Source organism: Poecilia reticulata, linkage group LG7 (assembly GCF_000633615.1).
Source record: "Poecilia reticulata strain Guanapo linkage group LG7, Guppy_female_1.0+MT, whole genome shotgun sequence".
In the NCBI taxonomy this organism is placed as follows: Eukaryota; Metazoa; Chordata; class Actinopteri; order Cyprinodontiformes; family Poeciliidae; genus Poecilia; species Poecilia reticulata.
In genome coordinates, this window is record NC_024337.1 from 17,183,244 (window position 1) to 17,198,999 (window position 15,756).

At 38.1% G+C, this 15,756-nt stretch overlaps 1 protein-coding gene across 3 annotated transcripts; it reads left to right on the forward strand.

Moving 5' to 3' along the window:
- The first annotated feature begins 629 nt into the window (after nucleotides 1-629).
- On the forward strand, nucleotides 630-15,743 carry LOC103467742 (complement factor I-like). 3 transcript variants are annotated; one of them, XM_008414403.2, is made up of 5 exons: nucleotides 630-765; nucleotides 3,581-3,723; nucleotides 4,170-4,273; nucleotides 6,464-6,541; nucleotides 15,138-15,740. In XM_008414403.2, the coding sequence occupies exons 1-4, from the start codon at nucleotides 681-683 to the stop codon at nucleotides 6,498-6,500; spliced, it is 369 nt and encodes a 122-aa protein (XP_008412625.1). In that variant the 5' UTR covers nucleotides 630-680; the 3' UTR covers nucleotides 6,501-6,541; nucleotides 15,138-15,740. The 3 variants fall into 3 exon arrangements, with proteins under 3 accessions (XP_008412625.1, XP_008412624.1, XP_008412626.1); XM_008414402.2 differs by lacking the exon at nucleotides 6,464-6,541 and having other exon boundaries at nucleotides 15,138-15,743; XM_008414404.1 differs by lacking the exon at nucleotides 15,138-15,740 and having other exon boundaries at nucleotides 6,464-6,596.
- The last annotated feature ends 13 nt before the right edge of the window (nucleotides 15,744-15,756 follow it).

Here is a 15,756-nt window from a genome sequence, read left to right on the forward strand (position 1 = left end):
TAACAAGGATACAGCTGCTTTACGTTTCCGGTGTTCATGGTTTAAAATTTCGGCCGTTAGAACTTTCCTTTCTGCCGCGGCCATTTTGTGATGTGGCCACAGCACACCAGACGCCATTACATGTTCAGCAAGACTGACACCTGGGGAGAGTTATAAGAAATCATAATAATAAACAAACAAGCGAAAAATTGTTTATCACTGAATGTTGGTACTTTTAGGTTAGTCTCAAGTGTATGTCACATTTGTACAGAAATTCAATATTACAGAGCAGAGGTGGGGACTCGAGTCACATGACTTGGACTCGAGTCAGACTCGAGTAATTAAAATCACGATTTGAGACTTGACTTGAAAAAATGCTGAAAGACTCGGACTTGACTTGCACGCCATTGACTTGGGACTTGACTTGAAGCTGTTTACTTGAAAAGACTTGATATTTTACTCAAGTCAAAAGTTTAAAACACATTATTTATAAAGTGGCCTCATTAATTCATTTCACTCGTTCCGTATTAGCCGGCGCAGACCGTCTCTGTTTTTCCACACTCCGTATGTAYGTGTGCGTAAGCTGCAGCACAACCAATCAAATTTACAGGATTTAAAAATAACGTGGAAAAAAACGAGAGACGAAAAAACGCTCAAAGCAGATATGCTCCTGTGAGTAATTTATTTTGGGTACATCAATAATGAAATATCTAACTAAAAACGGAGTGAAACATGCAGATGGAAATACAACATCCAACTTTTCGGCATTTGAAGTTGCACAAAGAGGTAAGCGGTACTTTCCTTTTACTATGAGACAACTGACTAGCTAACGTCATGTTAGCAACTGTGGTTTTCGTTGGTGATACCGCTTCTCTATATGCTATGTTTAGTCATGCTGTATAAATCCGGTGATTCATAGGTATCCACATTAATGTTTACCGTGTTAGCTCAGGAAGCCGGATCAGAAAGCAGATTGTGTACTGAACTCGGGGAAGAAAGTTTCTCTCTGTCCCATCATAATGATGAACTAGGTCCAGTTCCATCACAGGATAGATGCAAGGGCATACTCTTTTTACTTTTTTTTTTTTTTAATTGCCAGCTGCAGTAGCCCCTCTGCTCTCAGCTCCCATACTGAGCTGTCGGCTAGTGCTAACGCTCAGCCGCTCCCGTTTCAAACTCTGCTTATTAAAGTAAGAGTTAGAGAGCTAAATATGACATTGGCTACCTTCKACAGAAATAGGAGCTAAGTCTATTAAAGCAATGTAGCAGTTTTGCTAAGGTGGCAGTTTATCATRATTCAGCCAAAGTAATGAAATGATTTACTGCAGTCTGATTTTTATTGTCAATGTATTTCTACCTATTGAGCAGTGAAAGCAAATAAAACGTGTTACGTGTCTTTTGCTTTAAGTATTTATTAACTGGAGGGGTTTTTGTTAATGCCGCAGAGTCACAGCTAACAGATRGCTCCTCACTTCAGCGGCTCTAATGGAGCCTGTGTCCTTCAGCAGCGCAGCATTTGCTCCTCCTATAATTTGGACAGAACCATTGTTCTAACAACTGTTCGTGGCTGTACTCTAATAACCAGACCACATTTAGTTTGTGGCTGCAGCAAGTTCAATTAAAGATCTGCACCTGAAGCAACTGAGTCAGTGAAGTAGCTACATATGCTAGTGCGACTTGAAGAAATTCGGCCATTTCTTCAAGTTGTCATCCCTCCCCGCATTAGCTGTAGATTGTGGTAAAACGATATTGTCACATTTAAGCTTTGATCGCTGGTGTTCCCACATATTTTATAGCCTAAATGCTCTGAGAAAGCCGGTTAGCGTTAGGGTAACATGTAAACAAATGGGAGTTTCAGCTTGCGGCAGAAGTCGTGCCCATAATTCACGGAAAGCATCAAGGGGCGTAGGAATAAGGTAGATAAGGTGTGTTTGCAATACATGTGGAAAGTACAGCTTGAAAACAATGTTTGTTAGAGGTACTACAAACAACGACTACTTGGGCGTCATCATATTGTAATGTAGTTAAAAGCTTGTTGAAGTGCTAACAGCTAATTTTTTGGTTTTCAACAACGCACTCTTATCTGATGTGACCCAATCCAAGGTCCAAAGTCCACACCAGGTATGTTGAATTTATGCTGAATTCTGGATATTATTAATATCAAATCAGGTGATCTTTAGACTAAACTTTGAACTTTTTAATCAGTCAACACCCGAAAATGCTGGCAGTTTCCAGACAGCATTCTGTAAACAAAGCCTAACAAACTTGGTCGTTGAAAAAGAAATGGGTTTTGAGGTACTTCTCTTTTGCCACCAACCAACCTTTTGCATTTTGTAACGGAAAAGCTCAAACTTGAACTTATTGGACCAAAACATGTTCAGGGTGAGGTTTAGCAAACCCCCCCCCCCACTTAGGTTTGTTACAGTATAACTCTTTCTTCCCCTCATTCGATCCAAATAACTGGTTGGCATGAAGATAATGTGTAATGATCCCCAAAGTACAATCTATGCTGTAGCATAAAGTTTTGGAGATTTTTGCCTTCTTTGCTGTCCTCATCACCAACTRTAGAGGATATCTTTGTCCAGTAGAGAGAAGAGGCATAGACTTTTGTGTCGCATAATATTTATACCTCAGGGAAACAAAGTTATGATTACAATTTAGAAGTTCCTAGGAAATCTGATCAAGAGTCATCTTCTATACAGTAAATTAAAATAATTTTTAACAAATCTTAATTTGTTGTAAAAAAAAAAAAAAAACTTTTAGTTGTTTGACTGACAATGCTTTCTTTGAAATATGGAGTACTTTTTGTCCTGATAGTATTGTAGTTCTATGAGAAGCGGAAAACATGGAATTAATGATTGCAGGTGCACAAACATTGGACTAAACGAGAAACAACAACATGTCACTCGACATTCTTCTTTTTAATCCCTTTTATTTTGACATCCACAGTGTATTGAAGCTCACRGTGGGTTCACAGGGTTAAAGGTCCCCCTGGGCTTTGTTTGTCTTGCCCCATCCTCCAATCCTCCAAGAAGCAAGGGTCAGCAGAAAGTAAAGAGCGACAGAAGTCTTCACTTTCTTTAACAACACCTTTTAGACTTGTACTAGTTAGCAATGTTTGAAAACTGCATGTCAACCACAGTGTGAAAGTTTTTATGTCAATATTAAAAACTGTTGATATTTGTTGTGATTTCTTTCGGTGGATTATGTGTTTCGTCAGGAGGTCAACCAAAAGAACACGAGACAAAATGAGAGAAAAAATCCACCTCAAGCTAAGTTACTTAAAGCTTTGGTTGGCAACTTTATTTAAAACTTATTTAAGATAATAAGCTTCAGAAAGTAATATTAAAACATATGAGGAGAGCTCTGATTTTTGTTCTGGTGCAATAATTAATGTATCCATAAAGCCGTCCATCCAAAGGGATTTTTCCTCTTATCTCTCAGATTTTAATGGTTATATTATCCTGCATTTGTTTAAGAGTTCCTACAAACCAAAACTTAAACACAGACGTCAAACTTTACTCAACTAGTGAGTTATTATTCCATAAATGTTAATTTAGGTCATGATAAATGTTTGTTTGTTTTGTTTGTTTGTTTCCAGAAACCAGAGCCAACAGGAAACACCTGGAGGCCCAGCTGTCCTGTGGGATTCCCAACAAGGACTTGGTGGACGACACGGAGCCGGAGAACCGAGGAAGAACGAGCCGGAGGAAGAGGGTGGTGGGAGGAATCCCGGCCAATCCGGTCAGCCACAGCCCGGGTTGCTAGATCCAAACACGCACAACTGGCAACCCGCTTGTAAACAGGAGGAAGTTATACAGAATAAAACGACACAACAGAAATTAAATAGTCGAATATAAAGCATTTATATTCATGGATTTATTTTAAATAACTTGTCAGCGATGATGAAAGTTGTTCAATAATTTCAATCACTGCAGGTTTGAGCTAAAAACCCGAATGAGGAAACATTTTCTGATGCTTTTTCCTTCTGCTAACAGTTATTGAGCAGCAGTATTGATACTTTATTCATTTATCAATTATTACTCAATATCGCTGCTATCAAAATATTTTTWAAAAAATGAGTATTTCTGTCACCTGAAGTGAGATTTTTAGAGGTCATTCATGGCCGCCTTTACTCTGAAGAGTTGAAGGATTGAAGGTAACCTGGCGATTCCTCTTCCTGCCTGCAGACTCAGATCCAGCGGCAGGTGGCGCTAGAGGAGAACCGCAGGATCGACTGTGGAGGAGCTTACATCGGCGGCTGCTGGGTCCTCACCGCCGCTCACTGCGTCAGGTACGACCCAGTGACTGAGTGAAAGAGACTGAGTGAATGTGACTGACTGACTGATTTTACTGCAAATTTTCTCAAAATTGGTCAAAAACATTGAATCYGTAACTGATACAGCGAGTGATAAAGAGTCACATTTAACATTATATTAGCGTAAATACTGYAAAATAACAATTACAAATATTTCTTAATATTCACCACAAAATCTGTCATTTTGATTGCAAAAATAAACACTAAAATAATCACAAATCCTGGAGGAACAGCTATTTATTGATATTTTAACAGTTTTATTGGTTTTATCAATAGATTCTGGKGCAACCGGCCCTTTAAGAACATTCAGATTTTTGATTCGGCCCAAAATAAAAATGAGTTTGACACCACTGGTTTAGACTGATTATAAAAATATTTAGAAAATATATGAGACTCTTGAAAAAAAGGCAAATGTGGAGTATGCCAATGGACAAAAATTATGAACTGAAACTATGACAGGAGGAAAGTGGGAAAACAGTTTGTTTTAAAGAGGAATAAGTTGAAAGAAATATCCAAACAATTTTATAAAAATTTTGGGATGCTTTTTTTTAATGAAAGGTGAGCTTCAGCATGCAATAAAATATTCACAGAGCACAAAACAAAAGTGAAAGTGCTTTTGTTTTTATCATTGCTGCCTGCCTTTTTCAAGCTAATTTGTTGTTTGTGTCAGAGTGCAAAATGGTCTACCTTTGTTATGCTTTTACACTTATTGACATAACAGCTGTCCTTCAGCATGTCGCCCTTATTCCCTAAACCAGGACAGGGGAAGCAGACAGTAATCTGCTGACAGATCCATTTAACGAAACACCAAACAAAAAGGAACTGAAAAACCTGCGTAAACATAAAGGAAGTTATAGAGATCCCATGACATTTCATTAACCAGGACAGGAAAACAGTCAAAATGATGTTCTGATAACAGACGGATGAAACTCAATATTCTTTATACAGGTAGAAAACGATTGAAACAACAGGTAAACCCAACAAGGAGTACAAAGGTTAACTAATTATAGGCAACAGGAAACAACTTATACTAATGAAACAGACAAGAATACCATTAAATGAGTTACACATAATAACATGCAGACATTGTTTATCTTCTCTGTGTAAAGTTTAATGGAAACCCAGAAAGTTAATGTTCAACACTGGGGTCTTATCAGTTACCTACACCTAAACAAATCAGAACCAAATCTGTTAATTAGAGGACTGGAGTTTTGGATCCCAATCCATTTAATCTGTCTACACAATTACTGGCCACTTTATTAGATACATTTATTCAGTTTAATTCAGTTTATCGAAATAACTCAAAACAAATGTCGTCTCAAGGTTTATTTTAATTGGTTAAACTTTTTCAAACCCAGCAGACTGCATCAAGTCATAGACTAAGCATGGGATAGTGGACAGTTGTTTGCATTACATAGTTGATTTTGCAGTAATCTCTTATACTGAGTATTTATGTGGCGACAGTGGACAGGAAAACTCCCTTTTAACAGGAGAAAATCACACATAAAAGACACAAAAGCACTGATCCAGGGGTACTTTCTATATGTTAAAGTTAATGGCAGTAACTTTAACATACTACTATTAAGGTAATTAAATAGTTACCTTATTTAATTTCTCTCATCTGGGAGAGAAATACAATTAATCAGACAAACTGATTCAGTCATCAAGTGTTTAGAATATAAAGAGTGAATTAGCCAGTTACTTTACCTATTAATCATTATGTAAAATTAAATATGCTGTTGGATCAATTTATTACAATTTATTATTTATCAATTTATTACAAGCTGCTGCTGCAAAACGTACAGGTTTCATTTTCCCACATGAACAAAGCAGAAGGAGTTTATTCCATCTCAAAGAAAACATTTCTGTCCTCTCTGAATTCTTCTTTCAGACACTGATCCATGTTTTCCACAGGTTTCTACTGTTTTCCCCAGTTAAGGTTACTTATACCACTTTCACTGTGAGCAGAGTTTATATACATGGAGAAAGGAAGCCTGCCGTTTCCTGCCTTGACGGAGTCGGTTACTGTAAAGAATGGAAAAGCTGGGCACTCTAAAAAACACTTCTGCATTTCGGGTTCTCACTTTGGCTGTTCAGTTTTCTGACTATTTCATAAGCTGCTGATCTACTGTAATATTTAGCCAAAACCATCTCTTAACTTTACAGAAACGGCTTCAACAGAGTGAAACTCTCCAGCAGATGAAACCCCATGAAGGACAATGAGGAAACTGGTTTGACATGAAAGTAGGCAAACTGATTTTATTACAAGTTCTCATAACAAGGTCTGCTTTGCACAACAGCTTGCTCCAATGTCTTTTTTTCACACACCTGGTTGAGCCTGTTGTATGCATGCTTTAAGGCAGTTCTTTTTAAATAACAGATTGTGAATCGGAAATGAGTCGCATATCAACATTTCCTTACAGCAAACATTACCAGATAATAAAAACATATAGTTTACAAATATCCCCTTTTTGAAGTAGTCAGAGTTGGATAGTAACTGGTTATTTACTCAATTACATTTACTTGGGGGAAAAAAAATACTTTTAGGCATATTTTTTTACTAAGCTGTACTTTTTACTTGAAAAACAAACGTGTTTTAACCAAAAAACAAAATAGCTAATCTAATTTTTTCCACAAATAACAATGAACATATATTTTTAGTGCAGGAAATAAAATTACATTTGTAACACTCAAAGACTATCACAAAATTGATAACTGAAACATAACTTTGTTATCAAAAATTAAAACGTACCTAACAAAAGAAGAAATCAAATTAACATCAGTCCAGCAGCTTCTGCCACTACACATTAAATTAAAAACAGTAAATAACCCTAAACAAACTACAGAGCAATAGCTTCCAATGAGCAGCTAACAGTAGTTAGCAGCAGGAAACAATTGTTTAATCTAACAAAAAATCCACAACATTAATAATAACAGTTAAAAACATAAACCAAACATTGCAAAATTACTCATGAAACACTGTACATGATTACATTAGTCTAAAATATATGTTAAAATATAATACTTGTAAAGAAAACAGATCTGATCCCAACACCTACCATAGTTACCAATAGCAACAAAAAAGGGGGCGGAGCTGTCAGTTACTGGTTGCTATGGAAACCACTAACCGTTAAGAGTAACGTAACAGAACTTACTACTCAAATAAATGTCTGGAGAAACACCTTCTTTACTAAACAAAATAGATTCAAAGAATAAAACGAATGTTTTGGCAAACTTCACGTCTACAATATTGTTCAAATAAAACCCAGTTACACTAATTTTGAAGTCTTCTCTAGAAATGTTTTTGGTAGAAATGTACTCCTTTTGTTTTCGTACAAACAAACGGCCCGAACACGCCGTCTTGGAAAAGAAGGTCAGCGTGAGAATTGACGGGATCAGGCTTAAAGGACCAGGCCTGCTGACCAGTGCAATCAGATGCGTCACCACACATTCGCAGCACAGCGGATGCCAGTGCAGCCACAGGAGACCGCTATAAGCATGTCACAGCCCGATCCGGAGGCCTGACAAAGAGCTGCTGAGCTTTCAGGCAGCAGGGAGTGATTATGTCTCTCCACGTTGAGCCTTCAGCAGCTCACAAGGCCCGGCGGTACTGCAGGGAACAAACCAGCTAAAGAGCCGGGGCGGCACTGATGGATTCAAAGAGGTCTGAGAAGGAGCCGGTGGTTGATTGAGGCAATCTGCTCCCATCAGGTGAGAGCCACCGTTGGGCTGGGGGTGACGGGCGGTCGGCCCCCTGACAAAACCTGAAGTACTGAATCTGTCAACTTCGGAGCCAGTTTTTTCCACACCTGTCACTTTACGGAACAGATGTTGTGTCGCAGATAAAGYACTTATCAGAGGTGGTTAAGTCAAGAGGCGGGTCATACGTGCAATAAATTTCTTTATTGTGATGCCGCCATGTTTCCTGTGGGCCCCTGGCAGCTTTTCCTCCCGCTAACAAGTTCCCAAAAGCAGAAGTACCAGCACTTCCACCGCTTCAATTAAACTGCTGGACCTCAAACTCCAACMCGGTTACTTTCATTAACAGCCMCCTCCACATTTAGCACCAGTCCCATAAGATAATGTATTAAATTTATCTTATTTGTAAAGTTATATAGTCAAACAACAACAGCAATAATCTGCGTTATTTAGCTAACAGGGGGRAAAAAAATGGAAGCTCAGTTTTCAAAGTCAAACTTGTCCATGTCATTCATTAATTTATCTTAAAGTTTCAAACAACATGTTTAAATAATAAACAAAAAATATTTAGTTTAAAAACTGAATAGTTAATTCCAAACTGACCATTTAGTTACCTAAATATTTATCTCACCAACTAAATAGTTTGGAGCTAAATAATTAGCCTATGAACTAAATATTTCATTAGTACAGTAAATATCTACCTGAATGCTAAATATTTAGCTTCAAATTAAATGTTTAGCTTGTTAACTAAATGTTTAACTGAATATTTAGGTTAAAACTAAATATTTAGCTTCAAACTAAATATTAGGTTTGTTACTTAAATATTTAATTTGGAACTTGATATTTAGTTTGTAAACTAAATATTTGTGTCTAAACTAAATATTTGGCTCTATACTAAATATTTAGCTTGCTAACTAAAAGTTTACTTTGCTTATTTTTTAATATTGYAACAGTGACATTTTTAAATGAATTAACATGGTTAAAATATGAAAAAATTTTCCCTAATTTTTTCTTATTACAGGCTAAATAACCCAAATTACTACTAAGTTTACACTTTGTAATTTTTCAAACACAGCATAAACCTAGCTATTTTGTTTGTTACTTTTCAACTTTATTAAGCTATTTTCATGTAATACTATAAGTTGTTTTAATTTCCTGTTMCCATAGGTTACATATATCACATGATACATAGAGGTTCATTTAACTTAGCCTCTCTTCAATTAAACTGTAACATTTTCATTTAATCACCTTATTAGATATACCTAAAGGTGGGATTATGTTACTAAAGCAAAAGATTAATTTATGTCAAAAGCTTTGAATGCATCTTCACCAAAGTGTAGTTCCTTTGCTGGCCACACGAGGGCAGCAGAAACACATAAACTGAAATAACTTCTGCTTGATTTCTGGGAACAAATGAATGTGAGACAAAAGTTGTGCATATTTACACATTTACATTATTATGAGCCAATCTATGCATTCTGTATGTTTTTATCGTGGTTCTGCTCACACAGACAAAAATATCAAAATCACAGATTCAAATCTATAATAAACATATATATTTCTGTTAATCTTTCTTTTGACATTTGGTCACAAACTTCAGTGTGGTTTATTGGAAATTTACATGAGACAAATTTCTACACACTTTGATAAATAGAAACTATAGATAGTTTTTAAAACTGGCAAAAATTAAACAAATTAAAAAATGTTTATGTACATTTTTTCAATCTTTTTTTCCCATATGCCCTTAAATATAATCCAACGCAAAACAACTGAAATAAAATAAAATTAAAAGGACACTATGCAATTAAAAAAATTGCATAAAATCCCCAGGATGGTAAAACATGCCCAAGTTGTTTAGTCAGAATACCAACTTTATCGTCTAAAATCCAGAGCAAAAATGATATTTTGCTTATTTTAGCAGTTTATTTTTAGAGTTAATATTTCTGCCTCTCTGGTTTGCTTTGCTTGCACACGGCAAGCAAAGACAAGCACACTGTGGCCATCTCTTCAGGCCACAGTGTAATATTAGACAGAGCGATTGTTTGAATCAAATATGAATTCAGATGCAGAAGATTATGTGGAGATAAATCCACAGACAACTTTCAGATTAGGAAAAATCAATAATTTCTTTACCGTTGTGATTTGCAGCTGCACGGTTACATTGTTGTGTCATYTGTAAGAGCTGTATTAAGATTCATTCACAGTATAACTTCACAAAAGACACATTTCAAGTCATGTCACAGAAGTTATTCAGTTTGGAAACCAGCRATCAGGCTGAAATCTGACCTGAACCTTCAGAGACACATAAAGACAGTTACAAAGTTGGCCTTCTATCACCTGCAGAACATTTCCAGGCTTAGAGGACTGAAGTCTCAGACAGAGAAACTCATCCATGTGTTTATSTTWAGTAACATTGATTACTGCAGCAGCRTCTTCACAGGTCTGACTAAGAAATCAATCAGATCCAGAACGCTGAAACACAGAGACGCAGAATTCAGCTWCTATGCGTCGCAACTCTGGAACAAACTTCCAGAAAACTGCAAAACAGTCGAAACACTGAGTTCCTTTAACCATAGAGTAAAAACCCAGCTGTTAGGAGTTGGTTTGAACCACAATCACTGGAATATTGACCAACATTTTTGATGATGCCTCTTTACAAAATGTAATGTTTGTTATTGGTTTTCAAAAATAACTGCATGTTTTTTATGATGTGAAGCAGTTTAACTGCCTTGTTGCCGATGATTGAATCATCTTTTGCACTTGTAGCCAATGAGGTCTGTCTTAGTGCCACTTAATTTAATTCTCTCCCCAATAATGATTACAGTAACAACACCACTGCAAAGTTAAAATTTCATGCTGGAGAGTCTAAAAAGAAAAAAAATCCACCTCCGTTTATGCATCATTTTCCTTTTTCTTTCTCTGCTCTTCTTTCTTCTGTAAAGTTTTCCAGACTCAGTGTCTTTATTTCTCTTTCCTGATGTCTCTCTCCACTCAGCTGATCTCTCGTGCAGTTGGGATATTTTGCTTACTGTGCTGCTAAATGTTGCTCAATAAATCCGGAGGAGACGGAGATCAGCAGTGAGTAATCGCATCAGTTTTTYCTCATCTGTAGCTTATCGACACCAAATAGGAGATTCTTTTGACAGAACAATAAATGGCGTTTCAGATTAATATCCCTGTTAATTTGTTTATTAAAACCAACGAGTTTTAAGGCCAATAGTTTCTCTTTTTAGCTGAGAAACTACTGCAGCCGACAACAGAGCAGTGAGTTTCGCAATGATTTGAAACCTGCTCAATCATTTAGATGTAATTCAGTGTCATCTGGGAAAACTCAGGTTTTGTTTTTCACAAAGAAAAGGAGGAATTCAAGTTCAGGCAACATTAGGAAATCTTCAATTAAACACAGTTTTGACCTAAAACAGTTAAATAAACTAATCCTACGTTGAGTTGTTGATTATATTCTGGTTTCCTCTTCARAATCAAACTCTTTCATATGTAAAGAAATTGAACTGAATTGAAGTTGCTTTCTGTTCAGACATGGGAAACAGAAACTACACCCTCCTTTATGTCACTCCAGATTCTGAATGTATTTACAAAAGACACATTTTTCTGACTCATTATGCATTATAGAAAAAAATGGAAGATCTGCTCATAAAAAACTAAATGCAGTCCAGACCAGGGGTGTCCAACGTGAGGCTGGAGGGCCGTTAGTGGTCGTTGAACTGATTTTATGGGTCCACTCAACTGTAGTTCAAGAATCATAAAAACTTAGCAAATGGCGAGAAAGATTTTTTATTTTTAATCAGGATAAAATTGTGCCCAACATAATTTTGTTTCAATAGAAAATATTAAATACAGCAAAAAGTATTCATCTTTTTACAACCAAACTTGTAGATTTACAGTAAGACTTTGAATAATTTGAGTTAATGTGAGTTAAAACAGTATTGAATTTCCCTTAGGGATCATTTAATTGATTTATTTAATTAAGTACAACCCTGTTTATCTACTTAAAAGCATAATTTGCTGCACCTAAATCATCTTTTTTTTTTTTTTACTAAACCCATTAAATACAGCAACTGTTTTGAAAGAAAGTGACCCAAATCCTATTTTCATAGAATAAATGTATTAGTTGAGTCCAAAATAATTTGAAAACTAGATTCCTCTCTTTTCATGCAAGTGTGAAAAAAACATCATTTTTAAAATCCTGGACAAAATAAAAATCAGACTACTTTATCTGCTTCATATTAATTTATTTTAGTTTTTGACAATTTTGGCCGACATTACAAAAAGTTTGGACACCCCTGGCTTAGATGCCTGGACACAATTTAAGTAGAAAAGCCTCAGAATGGTGCTGCTAATGAAAACTTTTGATTTAACAAAAATAACTCCAAGAGAGAGACAACAACTTATCCAGGAAGTCACAAAAAACCTCACAGCAACATCAGTTAAAGTCAATAATCACGATTGAGCTATAAGATGAAAAAACAAACAAATATTTCTCTTACATTTTGTTTTTGATTGATCTAGAGCCTGGATGACCTACAGTGATTGATTGATTTTCTGTTAGTTAAGCTAAAACATATATTATAAAAATATAAAAAGGAGGTATTTATGTATGTTAGCTAGTTAAACTTTAGGAAACAATTACTTTCTCACATGGGCGTCATGTTGGGTTGAATTCCTTATTTTCTCTTTATACTTTTGAACATATTTTTAAAAACAAGATTTTCTATTTTCCATAAATTTGGGTTATTTTAGCCTGATATAAATTTTTTGAATGATTTTGAACACCTCAGCGGGGTCCTGGAGGGTGCATGGGAGTTCGCCCAACCAGTCTACATGTGTTTTGTGGACTTGGAGAAGGCGTTCGACCGTGTCCCTCGGGGGGCCCTGTGGGGGGTACTCCGGGAGTATGGGGTACCGGGCCCTTTGATACGGGCTGTCAGGTCCCTGTATGACCGGTGTCAGAGTCTGGTCCGCATTGCCGGCAGTAAGTCGGGCTCATTTCCGGTGAGAGTTGGACTCCGCCAAGGCTGCCCTTTGTCACCGATTCTGTTCATTACTTTTATGGACAGAATTTCTAGGCGCAGCCGAGGTGTTGAGGGGATCCGTTTTGGTGGCCTTAGGATCGCATCTCTGCTTTTTGCGGATGATGTGGTCCTGTTGGCTTCATCGGAACGTGATCTGCAGCTCTCACTGGAGCGGTTCGCAGCCGAGTGTGAAGCGGCCGGGATGAGGCTCAGTGCCTCCAAATCCGAGGCCATGGTCTTGAGCCGGAAAAGGGTAGAGTGCCTTCTCCGGGTCAGGGGGGTCGTCCTGCCTCAAGTGGAGGAGTTTAAGTATCTGGGGATCTTGTTCACGAATGAGGGAAGAAGGGAGCGGGAGATCGACAGGCGGATTGGGGCAGCGTCTACTGTGAAGCGGGCGCTGTACCGGTCCGTCGTGGTGAAGAGAGAGCTGAGCCAAAAAGCGAAGCTCTCGATTTACCGGTCGATCTACGTTCCCACCCTCATCTATGGTCATGAGCTTTGGGTCATGACCGAAAGAACGAGATCACGGGTACAAGCGGCCGAAATGAGTTTCCTCCGCAGGGTGGCTGGGCTCTCCCTTAGAGATAGGGTGAGAAGCTCGGTCATCCGGGAGGGACTCAGAGTAGAGCCGCTGCTCCTCCACGTCGAGAGGAGCCGGTTGAGGTGGCTCGGGCATCTGGTAAGGATGCCTCCTGGACGCCTCCCTGGTGAGGAGTTCCGGGCACGTCCCACCGGGAGGAGGCCTCGGGGAAGACCCAGGACACGCTGGAGGGATTACGTCTCTCGGCTGGCCTGGGAACGCCTTGGGATTCCCCCGGAGGAGCTGGAAGAAGTGGCTGGGGAGAGGGAAGTCTGGGCCTCCCTTCTGAAGCTGCTGCCCCCGCGACCCGACCCCGGATAAGCGGAAGAAAATGGATGGATGGATGGATGGATGGATGAACATTTCTGTGTGATGAAAAAGCAAAAGCAGAAGAAATGCTGAACACTTTTCACAGTATTTTACGTTTCCAAATATCTGCTGCTGTTCTTCTTCTCTGTCTCCTCTAGATAATTACATAATGACAAAGACAATAATCAGCTTTAATGGCAAATTGACTAAATATTCACAAAGCCCTTTTCAGCACCATATGCTGCCAACTGGCATGCTGTGAGAGAAATTTGATGCTCTGTTTATGGATTCGTCTCTTTTCCTGACTTCTACATGAGGCAACAAGTTTTGCACTGCAAAAACACAAAATCTTACCAAGTATTTTTGGTCTAGTTTCTGCTAGATATCAGTAAAATGAGACAAAACTAACTTCCAAGTAACTTTTCAGCAAGATATAAGAGCTTTTAAGTAAATGGCTCCTTATAGATGAATAAATTACTAGTTCCATTCAAATTTTTTCACTTATTATATGGAAAAATTATTTTAGTCAATCTGCCAGAGGAACTAGAACTTTTTCATCAATAATAAGAAATTATTCACTTAAAACAAGCTCTTATTACACGCTGAGAAGTTACTTGTAAGTTAGTTTTGTCGTGCACTAAAATATTTACAATAGAATCTAGGCCAAAAATACTTTGTAAGATTTTGTGTTTTTGCAGTGTAGCTGATGATATCTTTATTTTTTTTAGCTGTTTTGCATCAAGGTTTGCATAAATTTATGTTAGAAGTAGATTTTAAAGTTGCTGATCAGTTAAACTGTAATGCTTTATCGCACTAATATTTTGGAGTTATCATAGAAATATTGATTGTCTCCTCCTTCCATAGATTACATTATCCTTTCATATGAAATAAGACAAAACTAACTTTCAAGTAACTTTACAGTAAAACATGGGAGCTTATTTTAAGTCAATAATGTCTAAATATTAATTTAAAAAGTGCAGATTATTTTATAACAAGACATTCTCCCATATTAGAAGAAAAATAATCTGCCATCGGAACTAATACTTTTTAAAATCAATATTCAGGAGTTATTGACTTAAAACAAGATCCTATCTTGCTGAAAAGTTACTTCAAGTGTGATATTTTCACTAGGAACTGGACCAAAAATACTTGGACCAATAATATTTTGTGTTTTTGCAGCTGGTGATGACTCCAAAGTATTGATCATGTCCTCCTTCCCTAGGTTACATTATCCTCTCTTTGCTTTGCATCGTGAGAGCTTATCCACCCCCTCAACAAAGTGATKSGAACGGAAGGGTGGGGTCCGTGATCTCCAGCTAGCATCAGCTCCCATGCCAATCTGACATGCTTAAAGAGGAGGAAGTGATGCGTTTCCTGTCACCCCCCCTTCCTATTGTGTCCCGTCCTTCATAATTAACCGCTGATCACCCTCCAGAGACACACACAGGCGTAAAAATCTATGATCTCCCTCCATATTCCTCTGCTTCCTGTTACTTAGTTACCAGTTGCCATCATTATCCTGGGCCGCATCTGTTTCCATGGCGACCGTGCCCGTTCTGTCGTCTCCTGGCTACCTCTCGGCAGYGAGGTCCCGATGGCCTGCAGCCACCCCGGGCCCCTGACCCCGCAGCTCGGTGCCCCTGCCCAGCGGAGCCGCACGGCTGTCACTGCGTGTTCACGTCCCGCCGCAGAACGCCGGGCCGCTCCAGACCGCCAGAACGCAGAACTTCTGGCCGCTTCTGCCCGTGGCGGCTGACAGGACGGGGAGTCACAGCCGATAAATATGCAGCCAGCATGAGCAGAAAGAGGCGACAGTAAACAGAGGTGTCAGTGCATGAGGA

Bases quoted from the DNA above. Each gene is read 5' to 3' on its own strand.
- LOC103467742 (XM_008414402.2), top strand. From the start codon at position 681: ATGAAATATCTAACTAAAAACGGAGTGAAACATGCAGATGGAAATACA. The intron at 3,724-4,169 runs GTCAGCCACAGC...TCCTGCCTGCAG, and splicing joins GAGGAATCCCGGCCAATCCG to ACTCAGATCCAGCGGCAGGT. The intron at 4,274-15,137 runs GTACGACCCAGT...CTCCTTCCCTAG, and splicing joins ACCGCCGCTCACTGCGTCAG to GTTACATTATCCTCTCTTTG.